The sequence below is a fragment of the Nothoprocta perdicaria genome, unplaced genomic scaffold (assembly GCF_003342845.1).
Source record: "Nothoprocta perdicaria isolate Ctin4 unplaced genomic scaffold, notPer1 scaffold_85, whole genome shotgun sequence".
In the NCBI taxonomy this organism is placed as follows: domain Eukaryota; kingdom Metazoa; phylum Chordata; class Aves; order Tinamiformes; family Tinamidae; genus Nothoprocta; species Nothoprocta perdicaria.
The window spans coordinates 953,959-971,826 of record NW_020456143.1 but is presented as its reverse complement, the minus strand read 5'-3'; the positions used below and the strand labels follow the sequence as shown (position 1 = coordinate 971,826).

The 17,868-nt window shown below is 35.2% G+C and overlaps 1 protein-coding gene across 2 annotated transcripts in view; it reads left to right on the top strand.

The window, feature by feature from the left end:
- Positions 1 to 17,868, top strand: part of CACNA2D1 (calcium voltage-gated channel auxiliary subunit alpha2delta 1) — a 336,392-nt gene that overhangs the window by 238,107 nt on the left and 80,417 nt on the right. For both annotated transcript variants that reach the window (XM_026052203.1, XM_026052205.1), the window contains exons 8-10: positions 2,810 to 2,879; positions 3,771 to 3,821; positions 5,173 to 5,272. In XM_026052203.1, coding sequence (XP_025907988.1) covers positions 2,810 to 2,879; positions 3,771 to 3,821; positions 5,173 to 5,272 — 221 coding nt within the window. The remainder of the gene's footprint in view (positions 1 to 2,809; positions 2,880 to 3,770; positions 3,822 to 5,172; positions 5,273 to 17,868) is intronic.

Genomic DNA, 17,868 nt, shown 5'->3' with positions numbered 1-17,868 from the left:
GCAGTTGTGTAAGCAGATCTTTCAGTCATAGGATTACTTTGCATTTTGTAGTTTTATTGAGTTAGTGGACATTGCAGCCAGGGTTTGTTTATATTATCTTTCATGAGCYTTGCTAATGAAAATTGAAATTTCCAGAGTTTGCACTTATAGGAAAGAAAACAAAAACAAATTTAAGTTCTCTTACGTTCTCAGGATACTCCAGCCTGCTGTGAAAGAATACTGAGTTTAGGTGAAACAAATGGGAGCAAAATATATATGGAGAATGAGATTCAGTATGTGCATTCAGAGGTGGAAATGTTTGAACTGAGATAACAAAAAGACATTTGAAGGACCATTTTTTTTCTGTTTCCTCATGTTACAAATTCAGATTGCTTTCCTTTCCTTTGACCCCGAATTAGGTTCATATGTTAGGACAAAAATAAGTAAATTCTGTCTTGGGTAGAGCAGAGCAAAGCATATTGTAATGAGAAATACTAGTGGMTATTAAGCAATGACTATTTATTATTTTTATATACCATGTCTTATCATTTTTGAGCTTTTGTTGAAATATTATTGAGTAATTCTGCAAAGCTGCTGTTGTCACACCAAACAAAACAGAGAATTTCCACCATACATGAGCAGAAGTAAAAAAATGGCATAACTTCATTGTACTTGAAATATGGTTAGACCAACATCTCCATAGGGCAAAGAGCAGAAGGGATATTAAGCCAAATGAATAATTTATAAAATATCAAATCAAACCATATGCCAGACAGGAAAATCATCAAAGGAGAACATGACTAAAGCATAATGTATGCAACGGAGAACTGTTTGGGGCTGACATAGTTCAAAGAGAACAGTATGCAACAGAGAAACGCACACTGGAGCTGACATCTTGARCAAAGTCCATGAGCCAAATTCCAAGGCATCTGTTTGCGATGTGTGTTTAAGCATTAGATTATATATAAGGCTCAGCGTGAAGTTGTTAGCTTTTTTTGTGTGTATTTCRTGTTTATTTTCATCTTAAGGCTGTAGCCAATTTCCCCAAAGGCTGCAGAGGGTGTTCAATATGCAGGCCAGTGGCAATGCATGTTTCCCAGAGGTGAATATCTAATCACTTTCTGTATTATTATAAATCTCTAATTATTTTTAYATTGAGAGCACTTGTCAGCTTCTGAAAATTATAAAACATGAAATCAGAGTAAAATAAAATTAGATCATTGGAGATCAATAGGAATTGTCCATTGGGAATTTTACTTTCTCAGTAATGGTGGTTCAAATAAGATCCTTAAAGTCAGGATGTATCTAAAACCAGTCAATAGGTTTGAGACCATTCAAAGCCATCTAAAATTAAAGTGCAAATCCAGAGAGATATCTTCGGATGAGTGAATAATTTAGTCAAGTTGACTCTTGAGGATGAAATGGGTTTTCAGCACTTCCTTGGTGTGAATGAAATTTTAGCTAGTAAATGCTGAGTCCTTATTTGTTCAGTCATGCAGACACTTGCTTCCAGATTATATTTACTGTTGTAGAAAACATCATAAAAATCAATAGAACTACTTCTGTCAGCAAACATTACTTTCCTTAATTAGTGTTTGCATGATCCAGCACCAATTAGTATCTCATGAAAATTTCCACAGTCACAGTGTAAACGCAGTAATTTTTGCTCCCATGGAAACTCCAATACGCAGGTGCTTGTTATGTATATTTAAATTGAAGATAATGTATTAATTACAAAAAACTTCATCTTGACATGTGGAACAGAAAAATTATTCCAAAACAGCTGTTTTAAAGAAGTGTAATACAAAAAAAAAATGTTCATAAAAATCTTCTACAGAACTCTCTGAAGTTGAGGACTGTCTTTCCCTACCTGCACATATTGAAAAGGAATGCACAAGTTAAAGAGCACTCTTAGAGTTTAACTGATTTGCTCAAACTTCAGTCTAACTCTTAAAATGAAAAAATGCAAATCGTCATTACACTTATCTGAAAAAGTCATAGCTAAGATACTAATAGTGTGCTGAATGTTCCCATTTCCCTCCCCAACCCCCTGAATTTTTGTAATCCTTTAGAAAGATGTGGACATGGACATGTTCACAGTATGATGAATCAAGCTTTGGGGCTGTCTTTCCTACCAATGTGATATTTAGCTTACTAATACAGGTAAAAGGGGTGGTTTGGACTTCATTTTAAGCCAARGAAGTGTTCAAAAAGCGAGAGCAAGACTGAGTTATGTGAGTCTTCAAAGACTCACCTGCTCTGAAGAGTGTGACAGAAAGGAGATCTTTCATACTGAATGAAATGACTAAATGTATCCAATCCCAGTTCTTATTCTATCCAAGTCATTGAATACGTAAAGTATTGGATACTTAGATTACTGGAAAGGAAAAAAAAAAGTCTCAAAAACTGTATTCTTTCCCTTCTGGCAACTGCAAAGTCCCTTATTGCTTTAGATCCCAAAGCACTTTGAGTTGTCTAGACTTAGTTGTAACTCCAGCAATGTCCATCTGTCTGTAGAATTTGAGGATTTTCTGGTATGCAAAAGAACATAGTGTTTTTTGTTGGTGTTATAATGATAGAAGTCTTGGATATTACACTGTGTTTAAATATTGTAGTTGCTGATATGCCCATTCAGATCATATAAATACATATACATATGTCAATCATACATATATTTGAAAAATAGATTGCTAAAATACCTGCCTTACCTATATAGAATGCTGATATTTGTTCAGTCTGTGACCTTGGTGCATTACAATGTTAAGCTTTTGAAGTACTTCAGGAACAAAAAGAATTTATTATATATATATATATATTTTAACTTTTTTAGCTTCCCCATGGGTAGATAAAAGCCGAACTCCAAACAAAATAGACCTGTATGATGTTCGCAGAAGACCATGGTAAGCTTTTTTTATAGCGTTTTAAAGCAAATGCATCTCTCACTTTCTGGGTAAGATTTCAAAAACTACATTTTTCTAATTATTCTTTGCGGCTAATAGTCCTCTCTTTTAAATATCATTGCTTGCTTTCTTTCAAACCAGTTAATTGTTCCCTCTAGGCAATATTTGCATTATACTCTTCCTTGTGCAATTTCCATATACAATGTTATACTGTTGCATTACATAGACCTTTTCATTATGAGGATGACTATGAGATAAATAGGAAGACAAAGCAATTAAATACTTAGGTTAAGAGCCAAAATGAAATGTAATTCAGGTTATCAGGCTCAACCCTTCTTCCAGACGTTCACCAATGTTTACAAATGTGCCTCATGGTTTACATGAACACAGCAAGCACCAGACCTCAGACAGCAAGAGAGCCCTGCGCAGGCGATGCTCTTGCCTCGCACTGTTTCTCAGAATGTTTTTCTGTTAGTCTCTCAAGGCACAATGCATATGGATACCAGGATTCGTACTAATTCTATGTATGGACAAAATATCTTTGTATGGACAAACTATCTTCCCCGAAGCTGGGCTGATGCAGTATTTCCATTCACTTGCCATCAAAATCTTTAGCTCTGAGAGAGAATTCACCCTTTTCAGTTACTGGCATCTGAAAATAATGTTTTTTGATCAGTATATTCTACTTCTAGGCTTTACCATTGCTGTTTGAATTTTGGTTTGCTTAGAACTAATAAGGGAAAATGGCCCATGGTTTTCTACTAGGTGCAATGGGAGGATGCTGCTGGTTCAGCTGGCCTTGGTTCAGAAATGACAGATTTTCTAAGATCAAACACAATTGTAGTCTTTTCAAATGTGTATCATTTTCAAATGTATATCTTCTTATTTCAGGTATATCCAAGGAGCTGCCTCTCCCAAAGACATGCTTATTTTAGTTGATGCGTAAGTGTCTGATGAATGGATATAGGCTTTAGAGAGAAAAAAAATACTTCCTATCTATTGCACAAATTGGTATATGCTGAAAAAGGTAGAGAGAATTAGGAAGCCCTTATATGCAAGCGTAAAAAATCTTGTGTATGAACAAAATAACCACATAGGAAAAAACAGCCCAAACAAAACCTGCAAGTTGTTTAAATTGTTGTATACAAGACAGTGTTTTTGAATCAATTTGATACTGTTCTGTTTTCAGCCTCTTAATTACTAATCAATGGGAAATTTCTCTTGTAAATGCCAGAATTTGCTGTAAAATACAAAACCAGAAGTAAATGAGTAGAAGCATGAGTCTATATTTAATCATGCTTTAATGAGCCTGAAGAATGAAAATTTATGTAGACTTTGCATGTTTTACCTTACAAATTTAAATATTGCCAAGTTTAGTTCCTGTATAACATTAATCTCTAAGCAATGTAATTTATTTTAATAGATAGATATATCTTATACTGCACATAACTGCAAAATAAAACAAGAAATGCTAAGAGAATTTGTGTATTTTAGTAAAGATTGCACTTTGTCAATATAGCCCTCTTTGTCTTTATTGACCAGTTCTTTAAATTGGATTATTCTGTAACAATGGAAGAGAACTATGTTATGACATAGTATGACAAATTTGTAGCCGCTGTTTCTGATTTCATATGAAAAGACATCCTATATTTGGCATTTATACTGAGAGATTTATTCCACGTAGTATAGAAATTGAGCAAAGAAATTAAAAAAAAAAGCCCTCTTGATGTCTTGTCAAGGCTTCGTGTGTGTAGTGAATGTCAAGGGACTGAAGGAGGCATTGAACTCAATGTGTCAAACAGATTGCTTTATGCTGGAAAATAATCTCAATAAGAGAATTTGCACTGAGTGCTTTTAAATTTGGTCAAGTGCTTCCATATCAGAAGTGGATTTTATCAACATTGTTATTTCTGTGCTTCAATTTAGGTCTTTCGTCAAATCAAACTAGCTGCCGTTTAGATATCTGAAATTGTAAAACTGTAACTCTGTGCATAGGAATGTAAGATGCTGTGATAATGCATCAGTTGAATGTGATAAACTCCTTAAATTTCTTGAAATTAAAATGAACAAATGACCATCACTATGATTTCTTCTAAGTCACAGAACTGTGACTTTTAATATCAGAATTGGATTTCCATTAGTGTAACATCACTAATGGTGAGTTGGGGGCTATATTAGCACTTCAGGAGAATTATTACAAATTTGAATGGTGTATGCATTCTATTTTAATTTTACATTTTAAATGAAAATCATTAAAGTCATGTTTTTTTCTTATTCTGTGGTTTTCTGTTAGGAGTGGGAGTGTCAGTGGCTTGACATTGAAGCTGATCCGCACATCAGTCATCGAGATGTTGGAGACCTTGTCTGATGATGACTTTGTAAATGTAGTTTCAGTAAGTATCTGCACCTTCACCACAGTTTGCATTGTCAACAAAATCATAAACAAACTATTTTCAATGCCAGATATGAAGGACTGGAGTATTAAGCTGCTAAGAGACTTAGAAACAAAATATCATCTTTGGCTGCATGTTTTCTTGTAAAGCAAAATGAAAATCGTGTACGTGTTCATATTTACATAATTGAATGAAGAACTAATAAGCAGTCAAAACAAAAGTTGCTTAAACAAACTTCCTTTTAGCCAAATTCTCTTTGGAGGAAGAATGATACCGAGAAGGTTTCTTTTTCCAGACCATAGACTTTTGAGTTGCTTATCTTAATTAATTCACTGTGACCAAAGAAGCATAGCCATAAACCACCAAAAATCTTGGTCAGTTCAACAGTTCAACAGTTGGCAATTTGATGGGTTGCAAGGTAATTTTTCCCATAATAGGTCATGTAATAAAAGGAAGTATCCATTCATGGTCTTAAAAATTCACAATATTTAAATGCACAGGGACAACACATGTGAAGTGTAGGTCAGAGAGGCAGAAAGAGAGAAGATTATCAAAWGAAGGAGAGGTTGGCTTTTCAGCAGCTGAGATACTTCACTACATGACATGATGKGAAACTTTATTACTTCACATAAGTACTGCACTTTAAACTTGAGCACTGAACTTAAAACTTTGGTTTCTTTAAAACAGAATTTTATAAGCGTTCTTTAAAAACAGGTGTTTTGGAAGAGCATTTCAGTCTTTTTCATACTTGGCTGTTGTTTAAAATCCAAATTTCTATTCTTCAAGGTATTAAAAAAAAAGAGAGAGATTTGAGGGTGGGAGAGAATGTACTATGGGCTAGTTTTGTTGGTTTAGTTTTGAATGGTATGGTCTAGACTCCTGCTTATTTTTTTTTCAGTTGTTGAACTGTATAACTTTGAGTCTAAGCATTTAGGATGGCAACACTGACATGCTGTTAATGACAGAAACAGTCTGCGTGCTGAGTAACGATGCAGTGATTTTGTAGGCATTTTTCAACTTCTATAGTTGTGTTGTAACGAACCTGCAGGGAGAAAGACTTGAAATACTGATATCAGAAATCTCTTTGTAAACCACTTATTGATTCCTCTTTCACTGTCAGTCTAGCTAGACCTATATCCTAGAAGTAAAGAAGAGCTTTAATTTGCAATGGCATTTCCTTTGGTAAAGTTTTTAATAGTGGATTAGATTATTTTCTTTAGTCTATGTTGTAGTGAAAAGAAATGAAGGTAATGTCTTTATTAAAGGAAAGATAAGCTTTTCAGTAATGATATTAGAGAGCTGAAATGTTGTTAGGTTCACTACTTCAAACAAACAAACAAACAACTCCCAAATTGGTGGCAATTGATTACTGTCTTCAGTGGAGCTATGACAGTTTTTGGCATAGGAAGATCTGGAGTCTGGCTATCCCCTGATTTGCAGAGCTTTCCAAAATCTTTCCTTCGTTTACTCCCCACTGACCTTGTTTTCATACAAAAAACTTACGTTTTTTGTTTTGTATAACCTGTACCACTCTTTGATTTTCTTTACATAATAGAAGTAAACATAGAAATTTATTCTTTTTTAGCCTTTTCTAAATCTTATTTTTTTCCACAGTCCAGCCAAAGACAGTGCTTTCAAATCTTACGCTATTTGTTCTCAAGTGTATTTATAGAAAAGTGTATTTATAGAAATATATTTCTCAAGTGTATTTATAGAAATATGTACACATGCATAACTGCTATAAAGTGTAATCCATTGCAAAGTTGCAAAGTTAATTTAGTTGCAGTACTTCTTACTTTTTCATGTATGCTGTTATGATGTAAATATTTGACATTTTAGATGAAACGTAATAGGTTAAAATTGTCAGAGCTCTGATCTGTCAGATCTTTATAAATGATTTATATAATTTTAAAAGGATTTCTTTGCAGGTATGAAATTTCACCTTCTTCATTTTGTTGTTGATTTTTCTCCACTTACCCTTGCTTGTATACTTTTGGAGAAAAGCCTAGTGATTCATGAGGTCGTTGTACAGTGCTAACAGTCATCTGAATCATTAATTTTAATCTAATCCTAAAATAGTCTCAATATGTCTTATTGAAATGATGTGAGGGGTCGTATAGAGGAATAATGATTCATACACAGAAAGGTCATCCCTTTTCTACAAATAGTATTCCATGACTAGTAATACACTCTAAATCAAGACCATCTCCAGTATGTCCTTCATAAAACCAAAGCCCCCCCAAAAACAATTTAAGAAAATTGGTCTAGATGGAAAAAACATACATTTGTTTAAAATGTTTCGTATTACTGCTTCGTGACATTTTCTCTTGAAGCATGCTAGTATTAATTAGGCATCAATGCCTAATTCAAAAGTTGAAATAAATAAGTGACGATGTTCAGGTAACATAATATTAGTGGATTCATTTATGAACACTAGCAGTAAATGGAGGTTTTCTACAACTTTTCTTTCCTCCCTAGTTTTTTTTGGCCAAAAAAGCAACAGTTGTTTTATGGCTTGTTAGATTTAATAACCACAGAGCAATTAGTAATAAGATTTGAGGTTAACTAGAGAGCTGTTCTGCAGCTCGCCTCTGCCAGAATGTTGTCCCACAAAACACATATGTGTGGCAATTCATGCCCACATATGAGACACAGATTTAAGCACTTGTCAGTCATTTTTAGAAAGTGACGGGGTGATTTAATCAACCATGTCTGGGATGTGGAGAAATCCTGGGGAACAATGAGCTTAAAAGTGATGTGCTAAGATATATTAGTTCTACTGATTTAATTTTTGCACTTACTTCTGTGCAGAAAGGACTGAAAAGAACTATTAAGTTGCATGAAGACTGCCAGGGGTTAATATGTCATGATTTCCTCTGGGATTTGCATTTTTCTTATCTGAAATGCTACACTTTGTTGCAGAAAGGAAACCTGCTGTTAGAAAGAGCTTAAAATGTATGAATAATACAGCYGTTTTCCCACTAATCCGGTTATATGCTTTGATAGCAGTAAGTGGTAGATGATAGGGGCAGCAGTTCCATCCCAGCACGCTATGATTCAGTGACTTGGTTTTGAATGTTGACACTGAGACTATAATTTGTTTATGATGGTGGGAACGCTGCAGTGTGCAGGAGAAACGTATTCCAACTTCAAGTCTGTAGAGGCGGGGAAATCACTCAAAGGGAAACACCAATGTAAAACCACAGACGTAAAGGCAGGAGCTGGAGGACTGCTTAGAATCATCACCCTTTGTAATAATCCAAACTACTACTTACTGTTTAGAAACTGGAAATTAGATGTTATGAGCATACTAGCAATAATGGCATCCAGGTGTCAGGAAATTGAAAGCTCGTCTCCAGCTTTTACGCAGTTCTTGTGTGCAAACTAAAATCAAAAGGAAGGATATCCAAGCTGAATTGTCTTCAAGGAAAAAAAGAACTATTCATCTAATCAATCAAACATTCTATTTTTCCACAGATTATGAATGGCAACTTATTGTGTAATTCCGATTGGTCAGTGAATGGCAAACTGTTCATTTGCACCCTTTACTCCCAAGTTAATACTAGCCTTCCTAATCATAATATCAGTTATGATTTGATTAACCTAATACCAGCTACCAGGATGTGTGGCAATGAGGTTTTCCAGCAAAAAGATCCTTTCCTTTTCAGATGCCTATTCCTTCCTGTATTCCACACTTCAGATTACATTTATATTCTCTTAGATTGAGGGATACACTCCCTCTTTCTACTGCCTTAAGAGGTATTTCTTAAGTGTGTCTGAAAACTTGGCAAATACAACATGTGGAGACCTTATCTGGAAGCACTACTGAAGGGAGGAGGATGCTAGACTTTGCAGCCTGTTAACATGCTAAGCATATGCTTTCTTTACTAGATTTAGATTTTTTGAGTGTATTTTATTTACTTCTATTCAGTTGGTAAAAGATTCCAGAATTGTAGTTTTTAAAGTTAAGTTGAGGCCAGTTTTCTTCATTAACTTACTTCCATTTAAAGATGTTTTAAAAAATAATTTTAAAATTGAAATTTTCTTTAAATTAAATTACAAATTAAAATTCACTAAAGATATATATTATTCCTCTGATTTTAAATTTTGACCCAGAAGGGATCGGTGGTGATTAAGAATTGTAAATAACATGACTCTCTGAGGAAGAAATGCAACATGTTAACAATATCAGGGTGAGTTACTGGCACTAATATGGCAGCAGGGTTGGATCTAGAGGAAGAACTGAATAGGTCGTCTGTATRAAGGAGCTTGCCATGGAGCTTGCCAGACTCACTAATGTTCTTCAGTCTTTGTTTTTCCATTTTCCACAGCAGACAATATTGAGGAGAAAATATAGATGTCTGCCATCTTTTCCATCATTTGACAAATTCAAAAAAAGAAAAAAGAAAGAAAGAGAAACTCCAGCTGTTGGTCTGCCTGACTGTCACTCGTATTGATTTACTCCTAGAGCATGCCAAGTAACAAATCACAGTAGCTACTATTAAGTATAGTGTCCTCAAAATCATAGCTCTGTAAGGCAATAAACAAATATATATTATTCTCTTTTCTTCTCAGTCAGTGAAAAGCAGCCTGAAACATGTTTAGAGATGAGCATGGAGCTTGGTGATTTTCTTATCCTTGAAACATCTAATTGTATCTTGACCTTGAAGTTTTTAAGTATAACTGCTCATTTTCAAGACAAAGGGGAACTATAGCTACAGAGGAACATACCTTCATGGGAGGATCTTTCGCGCTTCTTGATCATTATCTTCTTCTACCTTCCTATTCAGGGAACAAACTACTCCATATATTTTCAGAAAGGTATATTTTACGAGCTTTGCATGTGCAGGCATAAAGCAGAGCTTATAAACAGTATACATTCAAAATAATGACTCAAATGTTGCATTACTATTAATTTCAGGTAGACCTATACTAGATATATTTGTAAATAGATGTATGGAGAATATCTCTGGAAGACATGTAGAGCAGATGTAACGAGGTGTATTCTGCAAATAACGAGAGAGCCAACTGAGGGACCCAGTAAAAATTTTGTTAACTGTGGAAAGCCAGCAGTTATTAAGAGTTAGAAAGATTTTATTTTCTTAATAGAATGAATGAAAATAAGAAATCAAAATGGATCAGAATAGATCAAAACATTCATTAAATTTTGGCTGTTCAAAGAATTACAGTTTTATTTTTATATTTTTTTTTTCTACATGAAAAGACAGTTGAAAAAAAGAGTCAATGACACTGACTTATAGGTGGAGTTGGAATAGTGAGGAAGGTGTAGGAGGATGTTGTATTACTTAACTCTTTGAAATGAGGTTAGTTGTTGTCAACAGAAGTCTGATCCTTAGAAAAGCGGTTTTGTATCAAGAAAAAGCAAAAGGCTACCGGGATTCAGATTTCTTGCAATCTTCATCTGACATGATGAATCCTAAAGACTGGTGCAGCTTCAGTCACATGGCTGGAGGCAGTTTTCCGTCTAAATAGTATATGGATTGATGATTCACTTTCTTAGGAGGTAGGCAATAAGTATTCAAACTCGATTTTCAGATATCTGTCTCCTTTATTCAGGCTGAATACTGTTACATACATATATATATATATATATACACACACACACTGTGTGTAATGGAAAATATATTGGCTCAGATTTTACAAAAACTGATTGTAGCTGCCTTCTCTCAGGACAGAAGGTGGTTTACAGTTGATTGCTTGGTCTCAAAGTCCAGAATGAGTCATCTGGGAAGTTGAATGTCAGACACACTCATAAAATTTGATTCTTGTTTTTTGGCTGCTTCAGAGAGTATAAATAAAAAGTCTGAGAACTGAACTTATTGTGATAAGGGAAGAAGTGCTGTCACTGGGGAAAGCTCTTGCATCTATAAAGACTCCAAAACTGTCAGCTAAAGGCATCACAAGAATCAATAGCTGAGGCCTGATAGTTTTGAATGGCAAATAAATAGTTAATATGCTTCTATACTGCATCAAATTGTGAAGAAAGGTTCTTGTTGTCTTCATATCAATATTTAATACTTTCCTGGAAGATGTTCTTCAAGCAAACATCTACCACTAAACATAATCATTTAGGTCTATTAAAGGAGTAACCATGGGAATTTCAAGGGCCAGTGATATGCAGGTGGTGAGACAGTATGCATGAGGTCAGACTGAACCACCTCATTGTCCTTTTTGGCCTTAAATCAAGATCTTTTTTTTTTGTTTGGGTTTGTGTGTTGTTTATTTTGCTCACTGAATTAAAAGCTTATCTCCAGTAGTTGTTTATCATCCTCCTTAGTTAATAATGGACTAGAAAGTACTTCATCGTCCTTGTGTGAAATGAATACATTAGCCTTCACCTTTCTAAACAGAGGACATTTACCATGTACTTTTTGTCTTTTCTCTGTTAACTTAACAGTTTAGCCATATCTATCTACTAACAGACCTGTTTCACTGCTAGGCTTTCTTTTATCCTTAGTATACTTAAAACTTACATATTATCTTCAGTTTAACCAGCCCCACAATACTGTTCAATAAGACAGAACAGCAAGAGGTTATAAAGAGACAAACAGAGTAATCCATTATTAAGGGTTTGAAAATGAAGTGTGAATTTACGATCACAGCAATAAATACTCCCCATGAGGCTTGCGAATATTGGTAATATTTGGGTGAAAATATTATACCAGTATGGCATAAAGTACCTGAAACATAATGTGAAACATAATATTGGTAGTTTAGGGTAAAACTGTATTTTCTCTCTGAGAATTACCACTAGCAGTAAATTTTCAGAAGTCATTTTGACATGAGCAGTTCAGAGCCATGCTTGAGCTAAGAAGCCCTAGAAAAAGTAGAGGCAGCCCGATTCCACACTCACCAACACACGTTTCTATGAAAATCCCCTGAACATACCCAATCTCTTTCTATGAAGTACAGAAAGAAAATATTTGAATGAAGGAAAGACTATGTTCCAAAACTTTTGTCCCAATATCTCATTTAAAATGACCTTTTAAACTTCAGTTCTGAATAAATTATAAAGATAAATGTATTTTTCATCTAGGATTAAAAAAAAAATCATCTGAATTTAGGGATAGATTTATACATATGCTACTTTTGGACATTTGACCACAAGAGGTGATCTTTTTTATCTTTTTTTTTTTTTTTTTTTTTTCCCCAAAAGCTTGGGAAGCTTTTGTAGAAGCATGTAGAAGCTTTATTTATGCGTAAGTGCTCTTTCTGAAAGCTGCAATATTTTGAAGCTACAGCTCATGTTAGAATTCTTTCGTCTAATTTTAACTATCTAAAAGTTAAACATCTCCTTTTAAGTTATTGTCCAGGTTATACTTACACAATTCCAAGACCATTCATTTTGATGATCTAAGACACCCTCCGGAGAAATGCCAGGTTGGAAGTGCTTGTTTGTTGCCACTGCCCAGAGGAGGAATCACTGTCCTGCATGAGACTTACAAGTTAAAAACGGCCAAAATTGGATGAGCAGAATCCTACTATTTCCTTTTGGTTGAGAAAACAAGGAGCCAGTGGCCATTAAACAAATTCAAAAACAAGTGACAAGCATTGAGAGAGGATCTTACTAACATGTACGAACACTTGAGCAGAAAATGTAGGTGGAAATGTAGGGTTGCTACCAAACTCTTCTTGGTAGTGACCAGCAACAGGATAAAGGGTAATGGGTACAAATTAAAACACAGGAAGTTCCATCTCCATATGAGGAAGAATTTCTTTACTCTTAGGGTGACAGAGCACTGGAAGATGCTGCCCAGAGAGGTTGTGGAGTCTCCTTCTCTGGAGATATTCACAATCTGGAATCCTAGATGTGATCGTATGCAACGTGCTCTACATGTCCCTGCTTGAGCAGGGGGGGTTAGACTAGATAATCTCTAGAGGTCCCTTCCAAACTCAACTATTCTGTGAATCTGTGATTTAAGGAGAAGATTAGGAACTTAACTCTTACACTTTTCTTCATGTTACTACTTGTTTTGTTCTCATATCAGTTGTTTTATTAACTGTACCTTTTGTTGAAAAGGTACAGTTAAAAGGTACAGTGAAAGTGAGAAATGTTGGTAAATCATAAAATGAGATCTGTTTCATTTTGCCATAAAGCACTAAAGAGGATACTTGAGTGGACAAAGAGCCAAAGGAAATGGAAATTACACACAGAAATTCTAATTTTGGATGTCAGGAGCAGGGATGTTGTTGGAAATTGTACATTATTGCTGTGCTTTATAACTTACAATTCTAGATGTCTAGAAAAGGTGTCTGCTCCTCTTTGAAGGAGTACTTTGGGCATCAATACAGATTGTTATTGTCTGCTCCTATAGCTATCACATGTCAAAAAATCAGACTCCTAACAGCATATGGCATTGGTTTCTTTGCTTTCCAGATTTCCCATGTCTTTCTATTAGCAGTATATAAGCATTAGCAGAGTGTGTAACTATATAAATATTAGCAGAGCAGCATGGCTGTACCTCATGGTTCCACTAGTTAATATAGGTTTGCTCTTACATGTTTCTTAGCTTTTAGCAGGCCTCGCATGTTGAGGATTCATGCTTTCCCAGCCTGCCTCAGTGATGACAGCAATCCTTCAATTAGAGTGTCTGTCGCTCGTAATTTGGTGCCTTGGATTGCTGTTCTTAGTCCCAACACCCAGCTGAATGGTCAAACCTTGGTCTGACCTTTTTCACCTAGCCAATGGTGCTTCAAGCTCAAAACCACTTGCACCTGGCTGCATGAGGGCAGGTGACAAGTGAGGCAGATCACAGCAGCACGGAGAGCAGTTAAATCTTTGGTAGACTTTGGGARCACATGGTGTACATATTTCTATATATATTAACTTAGGCACAATAGTCTGAAAGGACCGTAAATGAGTTTGACTTGCTAGGAGACCTGGAGCCCAGGAGAACCAGASCTGACATCCACCACTGCTGGTGGAGGACATGCAGCAGCCAGTCTGACCTTCTGGGCCCAGCACTAGTCCTTCTGCACTTGGTTTGCTTTCAGTTGTGTGCAGATAATTAAACTGACTGGAGGGCTTAGCAAAGTTAACAGAGCAGATTTTGACCAAGTATTTATTCCTTTTGCAAAGATCTAGCTCATTCTGTGTTGCAGTAATTCTTCAGTTGATATTTCTTGACATATCAGTTATGTGATTGTTGAACATAGTTACTTTTGAGTCTTCAAGATCCTTTTAGCAAATTAAATTGGTATTAAACATTTTTGCAGCTTGCCTATGTGTATTCTTTCCGTAGTGTATATGTATCTCCATCACTGATCACTGAAAATGTGATGTATTTTAAATATGAAGAAACACCACTATTTTAAATTGATATATCATCTTAATTTTATTTCATCCTGCACTTGAAATAACAATCAGAAAATAAAGAGGTATTCCTACTAACCTAGAATGAGGTTTTCGTATTTTCGCTACAAAGCATATGTGGAGATATGCTGTGTAGCTGAAGACTAGTTCTTTGTAAGTCCTAGAATAGGAGAAAACAGTTATCTTAGACCAAGATCCAAATGCTGAACTTTAATACCACGCATTAGACTCTTGCTATGTCAGATTACAAGCCTTTATTCCTTGAACTGTCTCAATTTTTTCAGGGTTGTACTGAGATACGTGCCGATAAAACTTTGCAAATTGCTTTCTTACTATTCCCTAAATGGCTTCTGATAAATATGTATAATATCCTCTCACTGCTGAAATATAGATAGTAACTGGCCTTATTCAACATTCAGTTATTCTTGGGATTAACCCTAAAATCCTATTACAGAGCCTACAGCAGCAGGAAAAGAAGGGAAAAGAAAGCAGCAAAGCTGGATTTCTTTAGGAGACGAAAGCCTGATGAAATCAGATCTCTTTCAGTATTGCTCATTTAATATGTATAGATACAACTGGGTCACCAAGCTGATTTAGCCATGAGGTAGAAGTAGCATAGCAACAAACCCCAGTAGATTGAAAATCAGCAGCACTAGTATCTGATTAGATCTTCAGCAAGCTGACCGTATTTTCTTCAATTTTCAGTATTCCCAGAGTAATATTTCTGATTTATTCAGCTATCAAAATAACATTACTTAAAATGGATGAATCGTCTCTCTGTAGTGAGTTAAAGTATAAGGACTGCTTTGGCCAAGATTTTCAACTTTTTATAAATGTTGAATGTTTCTTAATTTTAGAAAATATACATAGATTTTAATGCAGTTCCTTATTTTATGTGAGTTTGTTTGCTTTTTAGTTTATTGAATGTCATTTCAAGAGATTCTAATTAGACATGTTTAATCAATAAATGCAAGTAAAGTAACTGTGGAATGAGTGAAGAGTATCTTTAGGGAGGTAGCAAGTAAACTGGAAAAAAATCTCAATATTTAGTGTTTACTTTGTGTTAAACACTAGGTGACTAAGATCATTAAACACTTATAGAGTGCTTGGAAAGGCAGACATTTAGAGAGAGGAGTGACTGAGAAATTTTAACTGTAAAGCTTTCTGTGTTGTAAGTATTATAAATCCAACTCATGACGCCATTGAAAATTCAGGTGCTTATTTTGGTATTAAGGATCCTTTGTGAGGAAAAATAAAGGATGTCTGCCCTCCCAGAGCTGGGACCTACTGTGTTCAGCATTTGGAGATTTTTTTCTGATCTACTTTTTAATATTCTCAAGTTCTTTGACTCACTGGCACTCAAGAATCTAATTGTTGTAACTTTAATGAAAAATTATTACCAGAGAAAAAGGAGAAAGTGCTAATGACCCCCTCCCAAAGTGTAAATTTTACATGTAAAATAATATTTATGAGACCATATCTTCTTATTATTGTTATTGTTATTATTATTTTAGTGCCACCTAGTGACGAAGGCCTGAAAATTTTAAAAACCATATTAGTTTATGGGGCTTGACTTATTTGTTTTGTTACATTTTACAGTAATTAGATCATTTGCAAAAGACTGTTCTCTGCAAATTGAGCTCATACTTCCTTCATTTTCTGGGGAGTTAGATTCATATTTACTGACTGCGATCCTTACTGAGGATTGTAGCATGGGTGAATTTTTTGCCCAGATTGCAACACGTACATAGATGGCAGATTGACTATGCTTTCTTGAGCATGTCATAAAAACAATTAAACATATATATATGTGGTATACATTTTATATAAATATATCAGATACAGCAGAAGATGTTTTCTTGATCATCAGAAACTCTAATAAGCAGTTTCTAATCAAGACAAATGAATGCCCCACCATAACATTTGATAGCCTTCCTTTCAAATGCTGCTGTTCATAAAGATCCAGTGATAATGCCTGCTTGTTCACTGGTCCTGCCACTATCAATAGCATCAATTCAGTGAAGTGAATTCCTTGGTTTTCCTTATAATAAAAGAGGTAGAATCAATTTAAATAGGTGCTTGCATTAGAATAATACAATTCATACATTTTCTAAAAGAAGGATTGTTATTGGTTCATAGGTTTAAAGCCCTTAAATTTCTGTGGAGGTAGATGGGTAGGTAGGAGGATGCACAGGAGATAATTTGAAACATACCTGGAATTACAGTTCACCTATGGCATCAGATTTTCCTCTGGCAATGTCACATCTCTAAGAATGAATGTCATTAGCCAGGTATGCATTTCTAAGGAGTTTTAGTGGTAGAGGTTTTTAAGGGTGTACATGCTTGAGAATTTGTGCCYTATTTGTTCTCATGGTTACAAAAGATCGTAGTAAAATGATGAATACTAAGTTGAAGGGCGAATCTGAGGACAAAGAAAATGCAAAAGGCCAGAGCATAGTCCAGTACTGGAAAACAGAGATTAGGGCTTCTAACTCCATGCTTGTTTCTTACATTATTTCTTTCCTGTTGGTTCACTTTTCTCACCAATAAAATGAGAACAGTTTTCAGCTATTTCACAAGGACTCCGAGTTACACAGGCATGTTTGGAAGATCTGTGATGCTAAAGTATGGATATCCCAGGGAGCTACTGCATTACTTGCTAAATCTTGCCAGCCTGGGGGGGGTTGACTCTTACCTACAAAAGACAGATTTAGCAAAAAGAATCCCAATAAACAAGACATTTTGTAACTGTTCGGCAGCTAACATCTTGAACTGAGTCCAGTTTCAGGAAGAATGCATAAATACAGTATCATACATGTTTTCYGTATCTCTTCTGTTTGCTGCTTTTCCTGACTGCTTTATTAACTTTTATCTTTCTATTTATCTACCTCAAATTCTTTTTAGTCCTTACATATCCCTCTTCTTGCCATCTATTTGAATCACCTYGTGTCATCTTAATACTGATCCTTTTTTTCTCTTCATTTTTTTTCAGCTTTCCTGTATGAGATTTTCATTTGCTTATTGCTCTTGTGATGACCTCTAAAAGAAAGCAAGTCTGTAGGATCTCTTGTTGCGATTCATTGCTGATTTCCCATCACATCCCCCAAGCATATCCACAAGAGTGGAAAGAGACAGAGAAAATAAATCCACATCTCTGTCCCTCTTTCCCTGAAACCTCTCATACCCTAGTGTTGAAGTAGGAATTTCAAGGATTTTAAAGAAGGATACTGGTAGTGAAAGCAGGTCCTGGTTCTGAAGAAAC